This window comes from Pan paniscus, chromosome 18 (genome assembly GCF_029289425.2).
Source record: "Pan paniscus chromosome 18, NHGRI_mPanPan1-v2.0_pri, whole genome shotgun sequence".
Taxonomy (NCBI): domain Eukaryota; kingdom Metazoa; phylum Chordata; class Mammalia; order Primates; family Hominidae; genus Pan; species Pan paniscus.
In genome coordinates, this window is record NC_073267.2 from 77,494,900 (window position 1) to 77,509,312 (window position 14,413).

Sequence of the window (14,413 nt, forward strand, 5' to 3'; positions counted from 1 at the left end):
CGCCCCTCGGGGGCGGAGAGCGGGAGGGGCTCGGGCCGGCCCCTCCCAGAGCGGGGGCCCTGGTGGCGGGAAGACCCCTGGGCGGGAGCACTCCTAGTGGCTCCACGGCCTGGGGGCGGGCCCGATTCCTGTGTGACCTCGGGTGAGAGGCCGCCCTCTCTGAGCCCCAGATGCAACATTTGTAAAATGGGGGAAACACACTTCCACCTCGGGGTTGTTTTAGGGCTCCGTGAGATGGGTCGCGGAGTGTCCTGGCTCTGCGCCCTGGGCTTACGAAGCGCTCTGTTACTTAGGGACGGGGCAGGGTAGGCCGGAACGGCCCAGGACTGCAGAAGCCACCTGCCCAGGGCCTCCCACCAACCCCGGATACCTCCTTCCCATTTCCAGCGTCTGCATCCCATTTCTCCGCGACCCTGGGAACCAGACCCCCGTGAAGGTCCCGTCCCAGCCCTGGGCCCTCTAGCCGCAGCCTCTCCTGTTGGAGGCAGCTGGGGATTCTCGGTCCCTCCCTAGGGGCTGCTGCGTCCTCCGCAGGAAGAACACCCACACCCACCCTCCCCCGCCCCGCTTGCCTCGCTTGCCTTTTTCGGACAGTGCACTGGGTGCTTTAGCCAAGTCCCTTCATTTTAACTTTCTCTATCTCGCCTCCTGGGTGTTCCTCTATCCAAGCCGTTTACTTATTTGCTTTTAACGTTTCTTTCACTTTCTTCTCCACTGTTTCAGATTACTTATCTAGCTGGCTTTACTATTTTTTTCTCTATCAGAAAACCCCAGAGCCCATCTTACTTGTCTATCTCTTCTCCCTCGCGTGGCTCGGGTGGCGTCCTCTGACTACGCCTACTGCCAGCCTCCAGCCCTTGGGGTGGGGGGTACGGAATCAGAGCCGCTGGGCCCCGCAAGACGACCCCCGAGCTTACCACCCTCTGACCCCTCCCCCAGGGCCCCCGCAGCGGGCCCGCCGACCTGACCCCCCCGCCCCTCACGCCACCTTCGGCCGCCCACAGTAGCGGCCTTCCTACTGGACTCCCTGCCCTCGCCCCTGCTCACGTAGAGCCGCCTCTTCTGAAGGAAAATCCTACTAGCTCCGGGCCCATAAGGCCCTGCCCAATGCGGCCGGACCCCGACCTCTGCAGGCGCATCCCTCGCCACCCACCTCGCAGCCTCAGCCCTTCAAATCTCTCTCTCTCACCTGAGACCTATAGTTTCTGGGCATCACCCACTGTTCACTCTGGGGGACATCTACCTAGCCTCTGTCCCTACCCTCACTTATCAAATTCCTGATCCAGGCCTGGCGCGGTGGCTCACGCCGGTAATCCCAACACTTTGGGAGGCTGAGGCGGGAGGATCACCTGAGGTCAGGAGTTTGAGACCAGCCTGGTCAAATAGTGAAACCCCCGTCTCTACTAAAAATACAAAAAAATTAGCTGGGCGTGGTGGCGGGTGCTTGTAATCCCAGCTAGTTGGGAGGCTGAGGCAGGAGAATCACTTGAACCCGGGAGGCAGAGGTTTCAGTGAACCGAGATGGCGCCATTGCACTCCAGCAAGAGCGAAACACTGTCTCAAACAGACAAAAAACCTCCAAGGCCGGCCTGGTGGCTCAAGCCTGTAATCCCAGCACTTTGGGAGGCCAAGGCGGGTGGATCGCCTGAGGCTGGGAGTTCGAGACCAGCCTGGCCAGCATGGTGAAACCCCGTCTCTAATAAAAATACAAAAATTAGCCGGGTGTGGTGGCAGGTGCCTGTAATCCCAGCTACTCGGGAGGCTGCGGCAGGAGAATCACTTGAACCACGGAGGCAGAGGTTGCAGTGAGCCGAGATAGTGCCATTGCACTCCAGCCTGGGCAACAGAGCAAGACTCCATCTCAAAAACAAACAAACAAAAAACCTCCTGATCCAGGAGGTCTTGGTGGGGAGCACCACCTCCCCTCAGATTTCTCAGACACATGCCCTGCCTCCCCACCCCACCCCTCATCTGGACTGGGCTGCCCTGAGCCTTTCCCTTCATAGTTCCCATTGCAGGCAGAAATGGATTGGTGGAAATCACTGATTAAGATTCTATCTATACTGTGGACTTTGCAAGGGCAGGACCCTGTTGGTCTTGTCACTCTGGTATCCTCAAAACCTGGCTGGCCCCAACACATTTTTTTTTTTTTTTAAGATCTTAGAGGTGTTTGTTTGTTTGTTTTAATTTAGAGAGAGGGTCTTGCTCTGTCACTTCGGGCTGGAGTGCAGTGGTGCAATCACAGCTCACTGCAGCCTCAAACTCCTCAAATGATCCTCTCCCCTCAGCCTCCCAAGTAGCTAAGATGCCACCATGCCCAGCTAATTTTATTTATTCATTTCTCATAGAGACAGGGTCTCACTATGCTGCACAGGCTGGTCTCAAACTCCTGGGCTCTCCTAAAGTGCTAGGATTACAGTCGTGAGCCACTGCTCCCGGTCCCAACACATTTTTCAAATAAAGAATGAACAGGTGCCCTCTTAGTCTACCTCTTTGCTTTGCAAAGTTTCCATATAGCTCCCACCCTGGCACTGCACACCCTGCAGCCTCAGGGGTAGGGTGGGGTGTTGTGCCAGGGAGATAGGCCACTAGAGCCCAACTGACAAATACAGAGGGGACGATGGGGAACTCCGAGGCCAGTACACATCTTCTCCAATATCACAGCCATCACAGGAAAAATAACCTCACAGGCCAAACTCAAAAGACATTTGAGGAGCATAGACATTAGGCCGGGCGCGGTGGCTCACGCCTGTAATCCCAGCCCTTTGGAAGGCTGAGGTGGGCGGATCACGAGGTCAGGAGATCGAGACTATCCTGGCTAACACAGTGAAACCCCGTCTCTACTAAAAATATAAAAAAATTAGCTGGGTGTGGTGGCGGGCGCCTGTAGTCCCAGCTACTGGGAAGGCTGAGGCAGGAGAATGGCGTGTACCCGGGAGGTGGAGCTTGCGGTGAGCGGAGATGGCGCCACTGGCACTCCAGCCTGGGCGACAGAGTGAGACTCTGTCTCAAAAAAAAAAAAAACATAAATCAGGAATATCTAGAATATCTAGATCGAAAATTCAAAATTCAGTCGGGAGTGGTGGCTCCCACCTATAATCCCAGCACTTTGGGAGGCCGAGGCAGGCAGATCACCTGAGGTCAGGAGTTCGAGACCAGCCTGGTCAACATGGTGAAACCCCATCCCTACTAAAAATACAAAATTTAGATGGGTGTGGTGGCAAGCACCTGTAATCCCAGCTACTTGGGAGGCTGAGGTGGGAGAATTGCTTAAACCTGGGAGGTGGAGGTTGCAGTGAGCTGAGATGGCACCACTGCACTCCAGCCTGGGCAACAGTGCAAGTTGCCTGGGCAACTGCACTCCAGCCTGGGCGACAGAACAAGACTCCATCTCAAAATAATAATAATAAAAATAAATAAATAAATAAATAAATAAATAAAATAAAACAATTAGCCTGGCGTGGTGGCATGTGCCTGTAGTCCCAGCTATCTAGGAGGCTGAGGCAGGATAATCACTTGAACCCAGGAGATGGAGGTTGCAGTGAGCCAAGATCGGGCCACTGCATTCCAGCCTGGGAGACAGAGCGAGACTCTGTCTGAAAAAGAAAAATTAGCCAGGTGTGGTGGCACATGTCTGTAATCCCAGCTACTCCGGAGGCTGAGGCACAAGAATTGCTTAAACCTGGGAGGCGGAGGTTGCAGTGAGCTGAGATCATGCCACTGTACTCCAGCCTGGGCGACTGAGCAGGACTCTGTCTCGGAAAAAAAAAAAAAAAAAAAAAAAAAAGCAGGCCAGGCACCATGGCTCATGCCTGTAATCCTAGCAGTTTGGGAGGTCAAAGTGGTTGGATCACCTGAGGTCAGGAGTTCAAGACCAGCCTGACCAACATGGTGAAACCTCGTTTCTACTAAAAATACAAAAATTAGTTGGGCGTGATGGCAGGCACCTGTAATCCCAGCTACTTGGGAGGCTGAGGCAGGAGAATTGCTTGAACCTAGGAGGTGGAGGTTGCAGTGAGTCAAGATCGCACCATTGCACTCCAGCCCGGGCAACAAGAGCAAAACTCCGTCTCAAAAAAACAGAAAAAAGCATGTGGTGGTTAACTGCTTAATGGGTATAGGGTGGGTGCCTGGGACTACAGGCACACACTACCATGCCTGGGTCTTACATTTCTGCTTGTTCTTTTTCTTTCATTTTTTTTTAAAGACAGGGTCTCTGGTGGGCGGAGTGGCTCATGCCTGTAATCCCAGCACTTTGGGAGGCCAAGCGGGGAGGATCACCTGAGGTCAGGAGTTTGAGACCAGCCTGGCCAACATGGTGAAACCTCATCTCTACTAAAAATACAAAAATTTGCTGGGTGTGGTGGCGCGTGCCTGTAATCCCAGCTACTTTGGAGACTAAGGCAGGAGAATCACTGGAACCTGGCAGGCGGAGGTTGCAGTGAGCTGAGATCTGGCCATTGCACTCCAGCCTGGGCGACAAGAGCAAGACTCCATCTCAAAAAAAAAAAAAAAAAGCATAAGGGGGTTAACTGCTTCATGGGTATAGGGTGGGTGTAGGGTTTCCTGTTAAGATGAAAATGTTTTGGAACTAGATAGAAGTGGTGGCTGCACAACATTGTGAATGTACTAAAGCCACTGAGTTGCTTACTTTAAAATGGTTAATTTTAGCCGGGCGCGGTGGCTCACACCTGTGATCCCAGCACTTTGGGAGGCTGAGGTGGGCGGATCACGAGGTCAGGAGATTGAGACCATCCTGGCTAACATGGTGAAACCCGGTCTCTACTAAAAATATGAAAAATTAGCCGGGCGTGGTGGCAGGCGCCTGTAGTCCCAGCTACTCAGAAGGCTGAGGCAGGAGAATGGCATGAACCCGGGAGGCGGAGTTCACAGCGAGCCGAGATTGTGCCACTGCACTCCAGCCTGGGTGACAGAGCCAGACTCTGTCTCAAAAAAAATAAAAAATAAAATAAAATAAATAAATAAATAAAATGGTTAATTTTATGGTATATGAATTACACTTCAATAAAAAAATTGCTGAAATTATAAGGATAAACTGATACTGCTAAGTACAGCATCAGATACGAAATATTTCTTTGCTTTTTTTTTTTTGAGACAGGGTCTCACTCTGTTGCCCAGGCTGGAGTGTAGCAGCACGATCTCAGCTCACTACAACTTCTGCTTCCCAGGCTCAAGTGATCCTCCCACCTCAGCCTCCCAAGTAGCTGGGATCAAAGGCACAGGCCACCACACTTGGCTAATTAAATTTTTTTTTTTTTTTCAGAGATGAGGTCTCACTAAATTGCTCAGGTTGGTCTCGAAATGCTGGGTTCAAGCAATCCTCCTGCCTTAGCCTCCCAAAGTGCTGGGATTTCAGGCATGAGCCACTCTGTGCCCAATTCAAAACTATTTATTTTATTTTATTTATTTTTGAGACGGAGTCTCACTCTGTCGCCCAGGCTTGAATGCAGTGGCGCGATCTCGGCTCACTGCAAGCTCTGCCCAGGTTCAGGAAATTCTCCTGCTTCAGCCTCCTGAATAGCTGGGACTACAGGCGCTCACCACCACGCTGGGCTAATTTTTTGTTTTTAGTAAAGACGTGGTTTCACCGTGTTAGTCAGGATGGTCTCAATCTCCTGACCTTGTGATCCACCCGCCTCGGCCTCCCAAAGTGCTGGGATTACAGGTGTGAGCCACTGCGCCTGGCCATTTATTTTATATTTTATGAGACACAGTTTCACTCTGTTGCCCACGCTGGAGTGCAGTCGTGTGATCTTGGTTCACTGAAACGTCCTCCTCCTAGGTTCAAGCAATTCTCACATCTCAACCTCCTGAGTTGGCCAGGCTGGTCTCAAACTCCTGACCTGAAGTGATCTGCCTGCCTTGGCCTCACAAAGTGCTGGGATTACAGGCATGAGCCACTGTGCCCGGCCTCAAAACTTATTTTAAAGTTGCCATAATTAAGACAGTGTGGTATTGATATGATAAACAAACAGTCCAAATAAATGGAAGAGACCCAGACATATATAGACCCTTGTTTATAACATAGGTGGCACTGGAGTCATTCTTTCTCCCAATTCCAAGTTCCCATGGAAGGAACTTAGATCTGGCTCTGGCTCAACTGGAGAGGAAAGCAGCCAAAGACAGAGGCCACTCAAGTGAGCCATACAGACCCCATGAGTTTCCTTTTATTTCTTTTCAAAAATTTTTTTTAAAGATTTGGTGATTCTGCACCCCCCCCATTTAAAAATTAGTTTTTTAAAAAAATCAGAGGACCTAATCTGAGAAATCTTTACCACTCTCCAGATAATTCCAAACAAGTTATTCTTTTTTTGGGGGATGGAGGAGAACGAAGTCTCGCTCTTTCGCCCAGGTTGGGGTGCAGTGGTGCGAGCTCTGCTCACTGCAACCTCTACCTCCTGAGTTCAAGCAATTCTCCTGCCTCAGCCTCCCGAGTAGCTGGGACTACAGGCTTGTGTCACCACGCCTGGCTAATTTTTTGTATTTTTAGTAGAGACAGGGTTTCACCATGTTAGCCAGAATGGTCTCGATCTCCTGACTTCATGATCTGCCCGCCTCGCCCTCCCAAAGTTCTGGGATTACAGGCGTGAGCCACCGCACCCAGCCGAGTTATTATTTACTCTATAAACAGTATCAGCTTCTAAAAAAAATTTTAACCTTTCGGAGAGAAACTGGGAAGCACCCCACTGTCACACTCCACGAAGGGACTGAAACTGAACGTTTTTGTGTACTTCTGTGGGCTCAAGCTTTTAGCTTAAGAATTTCATAAGATGCCTCTGGCCTTCCTGAGACAGCCAAAGCTGGAGGTGAGTGGGAACCACCCACCTTGAGCAGCTGTGGCTAGACCACAAGACCCCTCACTGACCAAGAGCCCACCTGCCCCCAATCCCGCTAGGGAGAAGGAAGGACACGTGCACCTGGCTCCATGTGTAAAATGTTTATTCTCAGCATATGCTTGTGAATGAACTAGGAGAGGGGGCTTTGTGAGGCTTTGCCACAGTGACCTCTGTGGGGACCGACCGTGTCAGCAGAGCCACTGGGTGAAGGTTGGGAAGGTAGCAGCAGCCACAAGGCCTGGAACAAGGTATGGGGAGGCATTTGAGGACCTCCAGGGGACCCGATTGGTTGGCTGCTTGGTCACCTCCAGATGCGTAGCCTGGTGTCCATTCTGAGGCACGAGGTGGGAGTGGCAGGATGTGCTCAGTTGCCCATATGGAAACTCAGCCTCCACGGGGCTCTGCGCCCTGCTCTCCTCTCTCACCTGGGGGAGGAAGTCCGCAGTCAGAGGCTCCCACAGCAATCCCCTCCCCTTCTCAAACCACTGAACCATCCTGTCCACCAGCCCAGCTTACCTTTTCCACTTGTCTGAAGACCCGCAGCAGGTTTCCACGAAGGACACCTTGAAGCTCTTCCTCACTCCAGCTACGACTCAGCAACTCCTCTATCAGGACTGGGTATGTGGACACATCCTCCAGCCCCTGAGGGAACCTGTGTGGCCACCCACCAGCCAGCTGTGGGACCTTAGCCCTGATCCTGGGTTGGGGCCCGCTGCCCACCAGCCCTAGTCACACAGGGGAAACTGAAGGCCAAGTTCTTCAGGCTAGTGAATGCAACCTTGGAGGCTCCTGGAGGACTGGGCTTCTGTAGCCTCCACCTGCTGAGCAGATGGTCAGCCCACAGCAGGTCTGCTAGGCTGGGAGTGGAGCATATCTTGGACAGATGAGCCCTGCCTGCGGAGGGGAGTATTTAGCAAGTATGACAACTTGGAGTAGGGCCACTGGGCCACTGAAGGGACAGGGAGAAACTAGGAAACAGGCCCTGAGAGTGGGGAGTGTCAGGTGGGCTAGGAGACCAGAGCCTGTGGCTGAGGCCTGGATGGGAGGATGTCAGGATGGGAATGAAGACTAAAGGACTCCCTGCTGCACCCCAGCCTAAGAGAAACCTCAGGGAAGCACTCACCGGCCAGTCCCGTCATAATTTCCACCAATCCCGATGAACTCAGATCCAATGACTGCCCTGATGTGGTCAAAGTGATCTAGGGTGGAGGTGAGGGTGGGCAGCACTAGGCTAGTTAGACCCTGGCACCAGCCCTGTCCCCAGCACTCCAGGCTGTGGCAGTTGGCTCCACAGAGCTAGCTCATGGCCAGTCATGAGTCCTGAAGCGGGTACAGGCTGGTCACTGGACCTAGAGTGGACCTTGGAGCCACCCCTTTGGGACTTTTCCTGCCCAGGAGCCACCCTGCCTCTGGGTTCCTTGAGAGCCTGGTGCAGGCTGAGCCTGTCCTGCCCAGAGATGTGGGGAATGAGAGAAGTTCAAGGATTGGGAGCAAAACCAGGAGGCATCAAACACATCAGCACTGACTCTGTGGCTCCAGATCTGGGTGGCACTGAAGAGCTGTGTCTGCTGCCTCTGGGTCGTTGGGAGGTCTGCCCATTGCCCAACAGGTGCACTAGACTGCTAGAGTCGTCCTGAGGGCCCTGGCAGCCACAGCCCAAGCCAGCACTGCACAAAGCTGAGGTGGGACCTACCTGCCACAGTGGACACGTTAGCAAGCAGGTTGCACTGCAGCACCCCCATGGACAGTGTCACCATCACGATGCCACCGTTCTTCTTCTAGAGTGATAAAGGGACACTCGTCTCAGCCCTTATGGCCTGAGAACATGCTTCCTGTGCTGTGGGGGCCCTGGTAGGACTGTGCTCCATCCTGGCTTCAGGGGTTGGAAGAGGCTTCACCTCTCTGTGTTTGTGGGTCCCTGAGTGGAAATTACTTGGCCTTAAGTTTCAGGGATGGAGGAGGATTAACCAGCCTTTGGTCCAAGGGTGTGTGAAACCTGGGCTGGTGGCTTTGTGCTCAGGGTCAAGAACCTTTGGATAACACATGCCTAGTTTGAGAGCTGGGATGGCCACTCACCAGAAGCTGCAGGATATCGTCAGGAACATTCAACAAATTGTCACACACAGCTCTGGCAGCTGAGTGGGAGAAGATCACAGGAGCCTGAGACACTTCCAGGACCCTTCTCATCAAGGTGTCCGATGCATAGGACAAATCTATCATCATGCCCAGGCGGTTCAACTCCTCTACTACTTTCTGCAGAAACAATTAGGTTTTTTTGTGGGGGAGGGTGTTGGGGTGCAAAGGTGTACACACATATCCGTAGGCAGCAGGTGGGTTGGGGTACAAAACAGGAGTCCTCACCTCACCAAAGCTTGTCAATCCGCTGACGTTGGTGTACATGTGGTGTCTGAACTTGGTGGAACTCTCTGCCCTGCAGGACAGCCATGGAAGGGCAATTTAGCTGATCACACCTTGGGCCATCACAGCCTGGGGGCCCTGGCTCTATCCATCCATCCTGCTTCCAGAACAGGTGCGGAACCAGCTGCTTTCTGGGACTGTGAGGGACCCGCTGGGTGTCCAGCCTCCCTCTGCGGACCCCTTCATCCTCAACGGCTTGGTCACACCCATGCCAGGAATGGGGCAGTTTCCACACCATGCCATCTAGCATCCTGGCCAGGTGCTATGCTCACCATGGTGTACTGCAGGTGAAGGTGAGTGTCAGGTAGCGCACCCCCAGCACATAGAAACTGCGCAGCACAGAGAGGCTGCTGTCCAGTGAGTGACCACCCTCCACGCCAATGAGGCAGGCCAGCTTTTGAGAGCTGTTCAGACCTAGAAGGAGGTAGAGAGTCAAGTGGTTAGATCCCAGGAACAGAACCTCCAGAGTGACATCCTGACTACCTCTCATCTGCTGGCCCACCTTCAGCTGAGGTCACAAGCTCGAGTTCAGAGTAGGAGGCACACATGCGGCGAATGAGGTCAATCTGCTCCAGGGCGAGGCGCACGGCAGTCTGGTCCTGGGACTGGCATGAGACGGAGGCTGACCAGAACTGAGGGTAGGTCAAGGGGTCCAGAATGAGGCCAGGGCGGTCTTCAACCCCCTAGGCCTGCCACTCCTGCCTCAGACCCCATAACACCCATTTGGGTCAGTGGCCCCAAGTGAGGCACTACATGACTCCATGGTACCTTGATGACTTTTTTTTAAATTATTTTTTATTTTTTATTTTTATTTTAAAATTTGAGACAGGGTCTTGCTCTGTCACCCAGGCTAGAGTGCAGTGATGTGATCATGGCTCACTGCAGCCTTGACCCCCAGGCTCAAACGATCCTCCTGCCTCAGCCTCCCAAAGTGTTGGCATTACAGATGTGAACTACCGAGCCTGGTTCCTTGATGACTGTTTGCTGCCAGCAGTCAAATGATGGACTCACGACACATCATAAATTACTGTTACGGCCAGGCCAAGTGGCTCATGCCTGTAATCTCCACACTGTGGGAGGCCGAGGAGGGTGGATCATGTGAGGTCAGGAGTTCGAGACCAGCCTGGCCAACATGGTAAAACCCTGTCTCTACTAAAACTACAAAAATTAGCAGGGCGTGGTGGCGAGTGCCTGTAATCCCAGCTACTCAGGAGGCTGAGGCAGGGAGAATTGCTTGAACCCGGGAGGCGGAGGTTGCAGTGAACCGAGATCGTGCCACTGTACTCCAGCCTGGGCGACAGAAGGAGACACTGTCTCAAAAATGCAAACAAACAAACAAACAAGCAAAAAACTGCTGTTAGTCCATGTGCTATGTGAATGCCCCAAGGCCAATCCACTATGTCCTTTGTGGTTACGGCAGACCCCACACTCACCAGGGATTTTCTGGTCATTTTCTGCGTGTTTCCACAGAACCTGGGCATACATGCAGCTAGCCTGTCTTGGCCTCCAAGGCCCCGCTCTCCTTAGAAACCACATGATGGCACACTGCATGCCCCATTGTATTTAGTCACCCAGAGGCTGGCCGACCCAGGTTTCTGTGACCCCAACATCCCCCAGCAGCCATGCTATGGCACCCTGTGTGTCCCTGTGGTACCTGGGCACCCACGAGGCCGTCTCTAAGCCTGTCCAGGCTGGTCTGACCATGGCTGAAATTTCGCAGGTTAACATCCTGAAGCACATTCTTGTAACGCTGTCTCAGGACCTGGGGCAGGTCATTGTGGCTGGGGGTGTGAAGGTCAGATGGAAACACCGCCTCCAGATCAGTCAGGATATATCAGGTGCTTGGGTCTACCCTCCTCCACCCCACCAGGCACCTCCTCACACAGACCATATAGAGACCTCCTGAGGTTGGGTTGGAGGGAGGGGGTTAGATTCCACCAGGAATGGAGTAATGCGGGGAAGGGCACCCATGGGTGATGGAGGAGAGAGGGCATCCAGGGGTGGTGTGAGGGAGCCTCCTTGATAGCCTCCTTGATAGCATGCTCAGAACCTCCTCTCCTGCCCAAGGGTGTGCTCACCCCGCGTTGCCCAAACGCTGCACCTACATACCCGTCCACGAGCGGGAAACTCCGCATCAGGGCCTGCGCGCGACCCCGAAGGTCCAGGGTTTTGGGGGTGCCTGGCGTAGTGAGGCCTGGGGTAGTGAGGGCGCTGGGGACACCCGGCGTGGTGAAGAGGCTGGGGGAGCCCAGCGTGGAGAGGGCTCTGGGGGCGCCCGGCGTGGTCTCCGCGCGGGTTACGGGCTGCCGCAGCAGCAGCAGCAGTAGCAGGAGCAGCAGACGCCGCAGATACCGCCGGCTGAGCGCGCGGGAACCCTCGCGGCCCGTGGGCTGCATGTTGCGCGGGGGTCGGCCGCGGGAGCCTGGGAGGAGCAGGCGATGGGCAGAGGCCGACAATGGGGTCCGGATCATGACGACCCAGCCTCCCGAAGAGGGGGTTGAAGTCACGCGACTCTGAGACCGACGCGCCACGCAAGGGGGCGCCACGGCTTTTCCGCCCCCAAGCAGGAGAGCGCCCCCATGGGCCGGAACCGCCGCTGCAGCGTCAAGGACTCCTCGCCCTTCCACCCCCAGCGCTGGCTCCGTAGACCCCCAGACGAGTCGGGGAGGAGGCCAGGCAGGGAACTAGTAGGGGCCCAGGGATCTTCCTGATCTCACCTCCTACCCAGGCCCACGTGGCGGTTAGCTGCCGGCTTGTGCCCAGCTCCTAGGCAGGTCAAATATTCTAAGCTGCGACTCAGAAGAGTTAATTCGGTCTGTCTGGTTTGATGGACAGAAAAAGATTCCCTATAGGTATTTCATTTCATTATTTCATTTCATCTCATTTCAGTTTTGAGACGGAGTTTGGGTCTTGTTGCCCAGGCTGGAGTGCAATGGTGCAGTCTCGGCTCACTGCAACCTCCACCTCCCGGGTTCAAGCCATTTTCCTGCCTCAGCCTCCCGAGTAGCTGGGATTACAGGTGCCCGCCACCATGCCCAGCTAATTTTTGTATTTTCAGTAGAGATGGGGTTTTACCATGTTGGCCAGGCTGGCCTTGAACTCCTGACCTCAAGTGATCCTCCTGCCTCGACCTCCCAAAGTGCTGGGATTACAGGCGTGAGCCACCGTGCCCGGCCCCGAAAATGAAATTTAAGAACAATTTTTGTTGGGGATCATTATTTTAGCTTTTTTTCCTTCTCCAAGAGACAGAGTATCTGTCACCCAGGCTGGAGTTGCAGTGGGGTGATCATAGCTTGCTGCAGCCTTGATCATAGCTTGCTGCAGCCTTGAACTTCTGAGCTCAAGCGATCCTCCTTCCTCCACCTCCCAAGTAGCTGAGACTATAGGTGCAGTGCCACCATACATGGCTAATTGTTATTTTTTATTTTATTAAAACAAATTTTTTTTTGAGACAGGGTCTCACTGGAGTGCAGTGGCACCATCTCAGCTCACTGTAGCCTCGACCTCCCAGGTAAAAGTGATCCTCCTGCTTCAGTTCCCTAAGTAGCTGGGAGGGACTACAGGCATGCACCACCATGCCCAGCTAATTTTTGTATATTTGCATTTTTTTTTTTAGAGACAGGGTTTTACCATGTTGCCCAGACTGGTCTTGAACTCCTGAGCTCAAGCGATCTGCCCACCTAGGTCTCCCAAAGTGCTAGGATTACAGGCATGAGCCACCACATCCGGCCTTACTTCTTTTTTAGAGACGTGGTTTTTTTTTTTTTTTTTTTTTTTTTTTTTTTGAGACGGAGTCTCACTGTGCCACCCAGGCTGGAGTGCAGTGGCTCCATCTCTGCTCACTGCAAGCTCCGCCTCCCGGGTTCATGCCATTCTCCTGCCTCAGCCTCCCGAGTAGCTGGGACTACAGGCGCCCACCACCATGCCCAGCTAATTTTTTTAGTAGAGACCAGGTTTCACCGTGTTAGCCAGGATGGTCTTGATCTCCTGACCTCGTGATCCGCCCACCTTGGCCTCCCAAAGTTCTGGGATTACAGGCGTGAGCCACCGCGCCGGGCCGAATATTTTTTTCTATATATATGTTAGTATACAGACACAAAAATGAGAGGTGACAGCGTGCTGGCAGCCCTCACAGCCCTCGCTCCCCCTCGGCGCCTCCTCGGCCTTGGCGCCCACTCTGGCCGCGTTTGAGGAGCCCTTCAGCCCGTCACTGCACTGTGGGAGCCCCTTTCTGGGCTGGACAAGGTTGGAGCCGGCTCCCTCAGCTTGCGGGTAGGTGTGGAGAGAGAGGCGTGGGCGGGAACCGTGGCTGCACGGTGCGCTTGTGGGCCAGCTCGAGTTCCGGGTGGGCGTGGGCTTGGCAAGCCCCGCACTCGGAGCGGCCAGCCGGCCCGGGCAGTGAGGAGCTTAGCACCTGGGCCAGCAGCTGCTGTGCTCGACTTCTCGCTGGGCCTTAGCTGCCTCCCCGCCGGGCAGGGCTCGGGACCTGCAGCCCTCCATGCCTGAGCCTCCACCCCCGCCGTGCGCTCCTGTGCAGCCCAAGCCTCCCCGATGAGCGCCAACCCCTGTTCCACGGCGCCCAGACCCATCGACTGCCCAAGGGCTGAGGAGTGCGGGCACACGGCGCCGGACTGGCAGGCAGCTCCACCTGCGGCCCTGGTGCAGGATCCACTGGGTGAAGCCAGCTGGGCTCCTGAGTCTGGTGGGGACTTGGAGAATCTTTATGTCTAGCTAAGGGATTGTAAATACACCAATCAGCACTCTGTATGTAGCTCAAGGTTTGTAAACACACCAATCAGCACCCTGTGTCTAGCTCCGGGGTTGTGAATGCACCAATCGACACTCTGTATCTAGCTAATCTAGTGGGGACGTGGAGAACTTTTGTGTCTAGCTCAGGGATTGTAAACGCACCAGTCAGCACCCTGTCAAAACGGGCCCATCAGCTCTCTGTAAAACAGACCAATCTGCTCTCAGTAAAATGGACCAATCAGCAGGATGTGGGTGGGGCCAGATAAGACAATAAAAGCAGGCTGCTTGCTCTTTCAGTAGCAACTTGCTGGGGTTCTCTTCCAGGCGGTAGGAGCTTTGTTCTTTTGCTGTTTGCAATGGCTGTTGCGGCTATTCCGTTTTTGGATCTA

The 14,413-nt window shown here is 54.0% G+C and overlaps 1 protein-coding gene across 1 annotated transcript; it reads right to left on the reverse strand.

The window, feature by feature from the left end:
* Positions 1-6,943: 6,943 nt before the first annotated feature.
* DPEP3 (dipeptidase 3) lies at positions 6,944-12,502 on the reverse strand. Its single transcript, XM_003812163.6, has 10 exons — positions 11,385-12,502; positions 10,930-11,056; positions 9,778-9,907; positions 9,548-9,689; positions 9,219-9,288; positions 8,934-9,110; positions 8,551-8,635; positions 7,981-8,056; positions 7,374-7,509; positions 6,944-7,282 (listed from the first exon to the last, which is right to left on the reverse strand). Exons 1-10 carry the CDS (start codon positions 11,744-11,746, stop codon positions 7,046-7,048), a joined length of 1,542 nt encoding a protein of 513 aa, XP_003812211.3. The 5' UTR covers positions 11,747-12,502; the 3' UTR covers positions 6,944-7,045.
* Between the last annotated feature and the right edge of the window lie 1,911 nt (positions 12,503-14,413).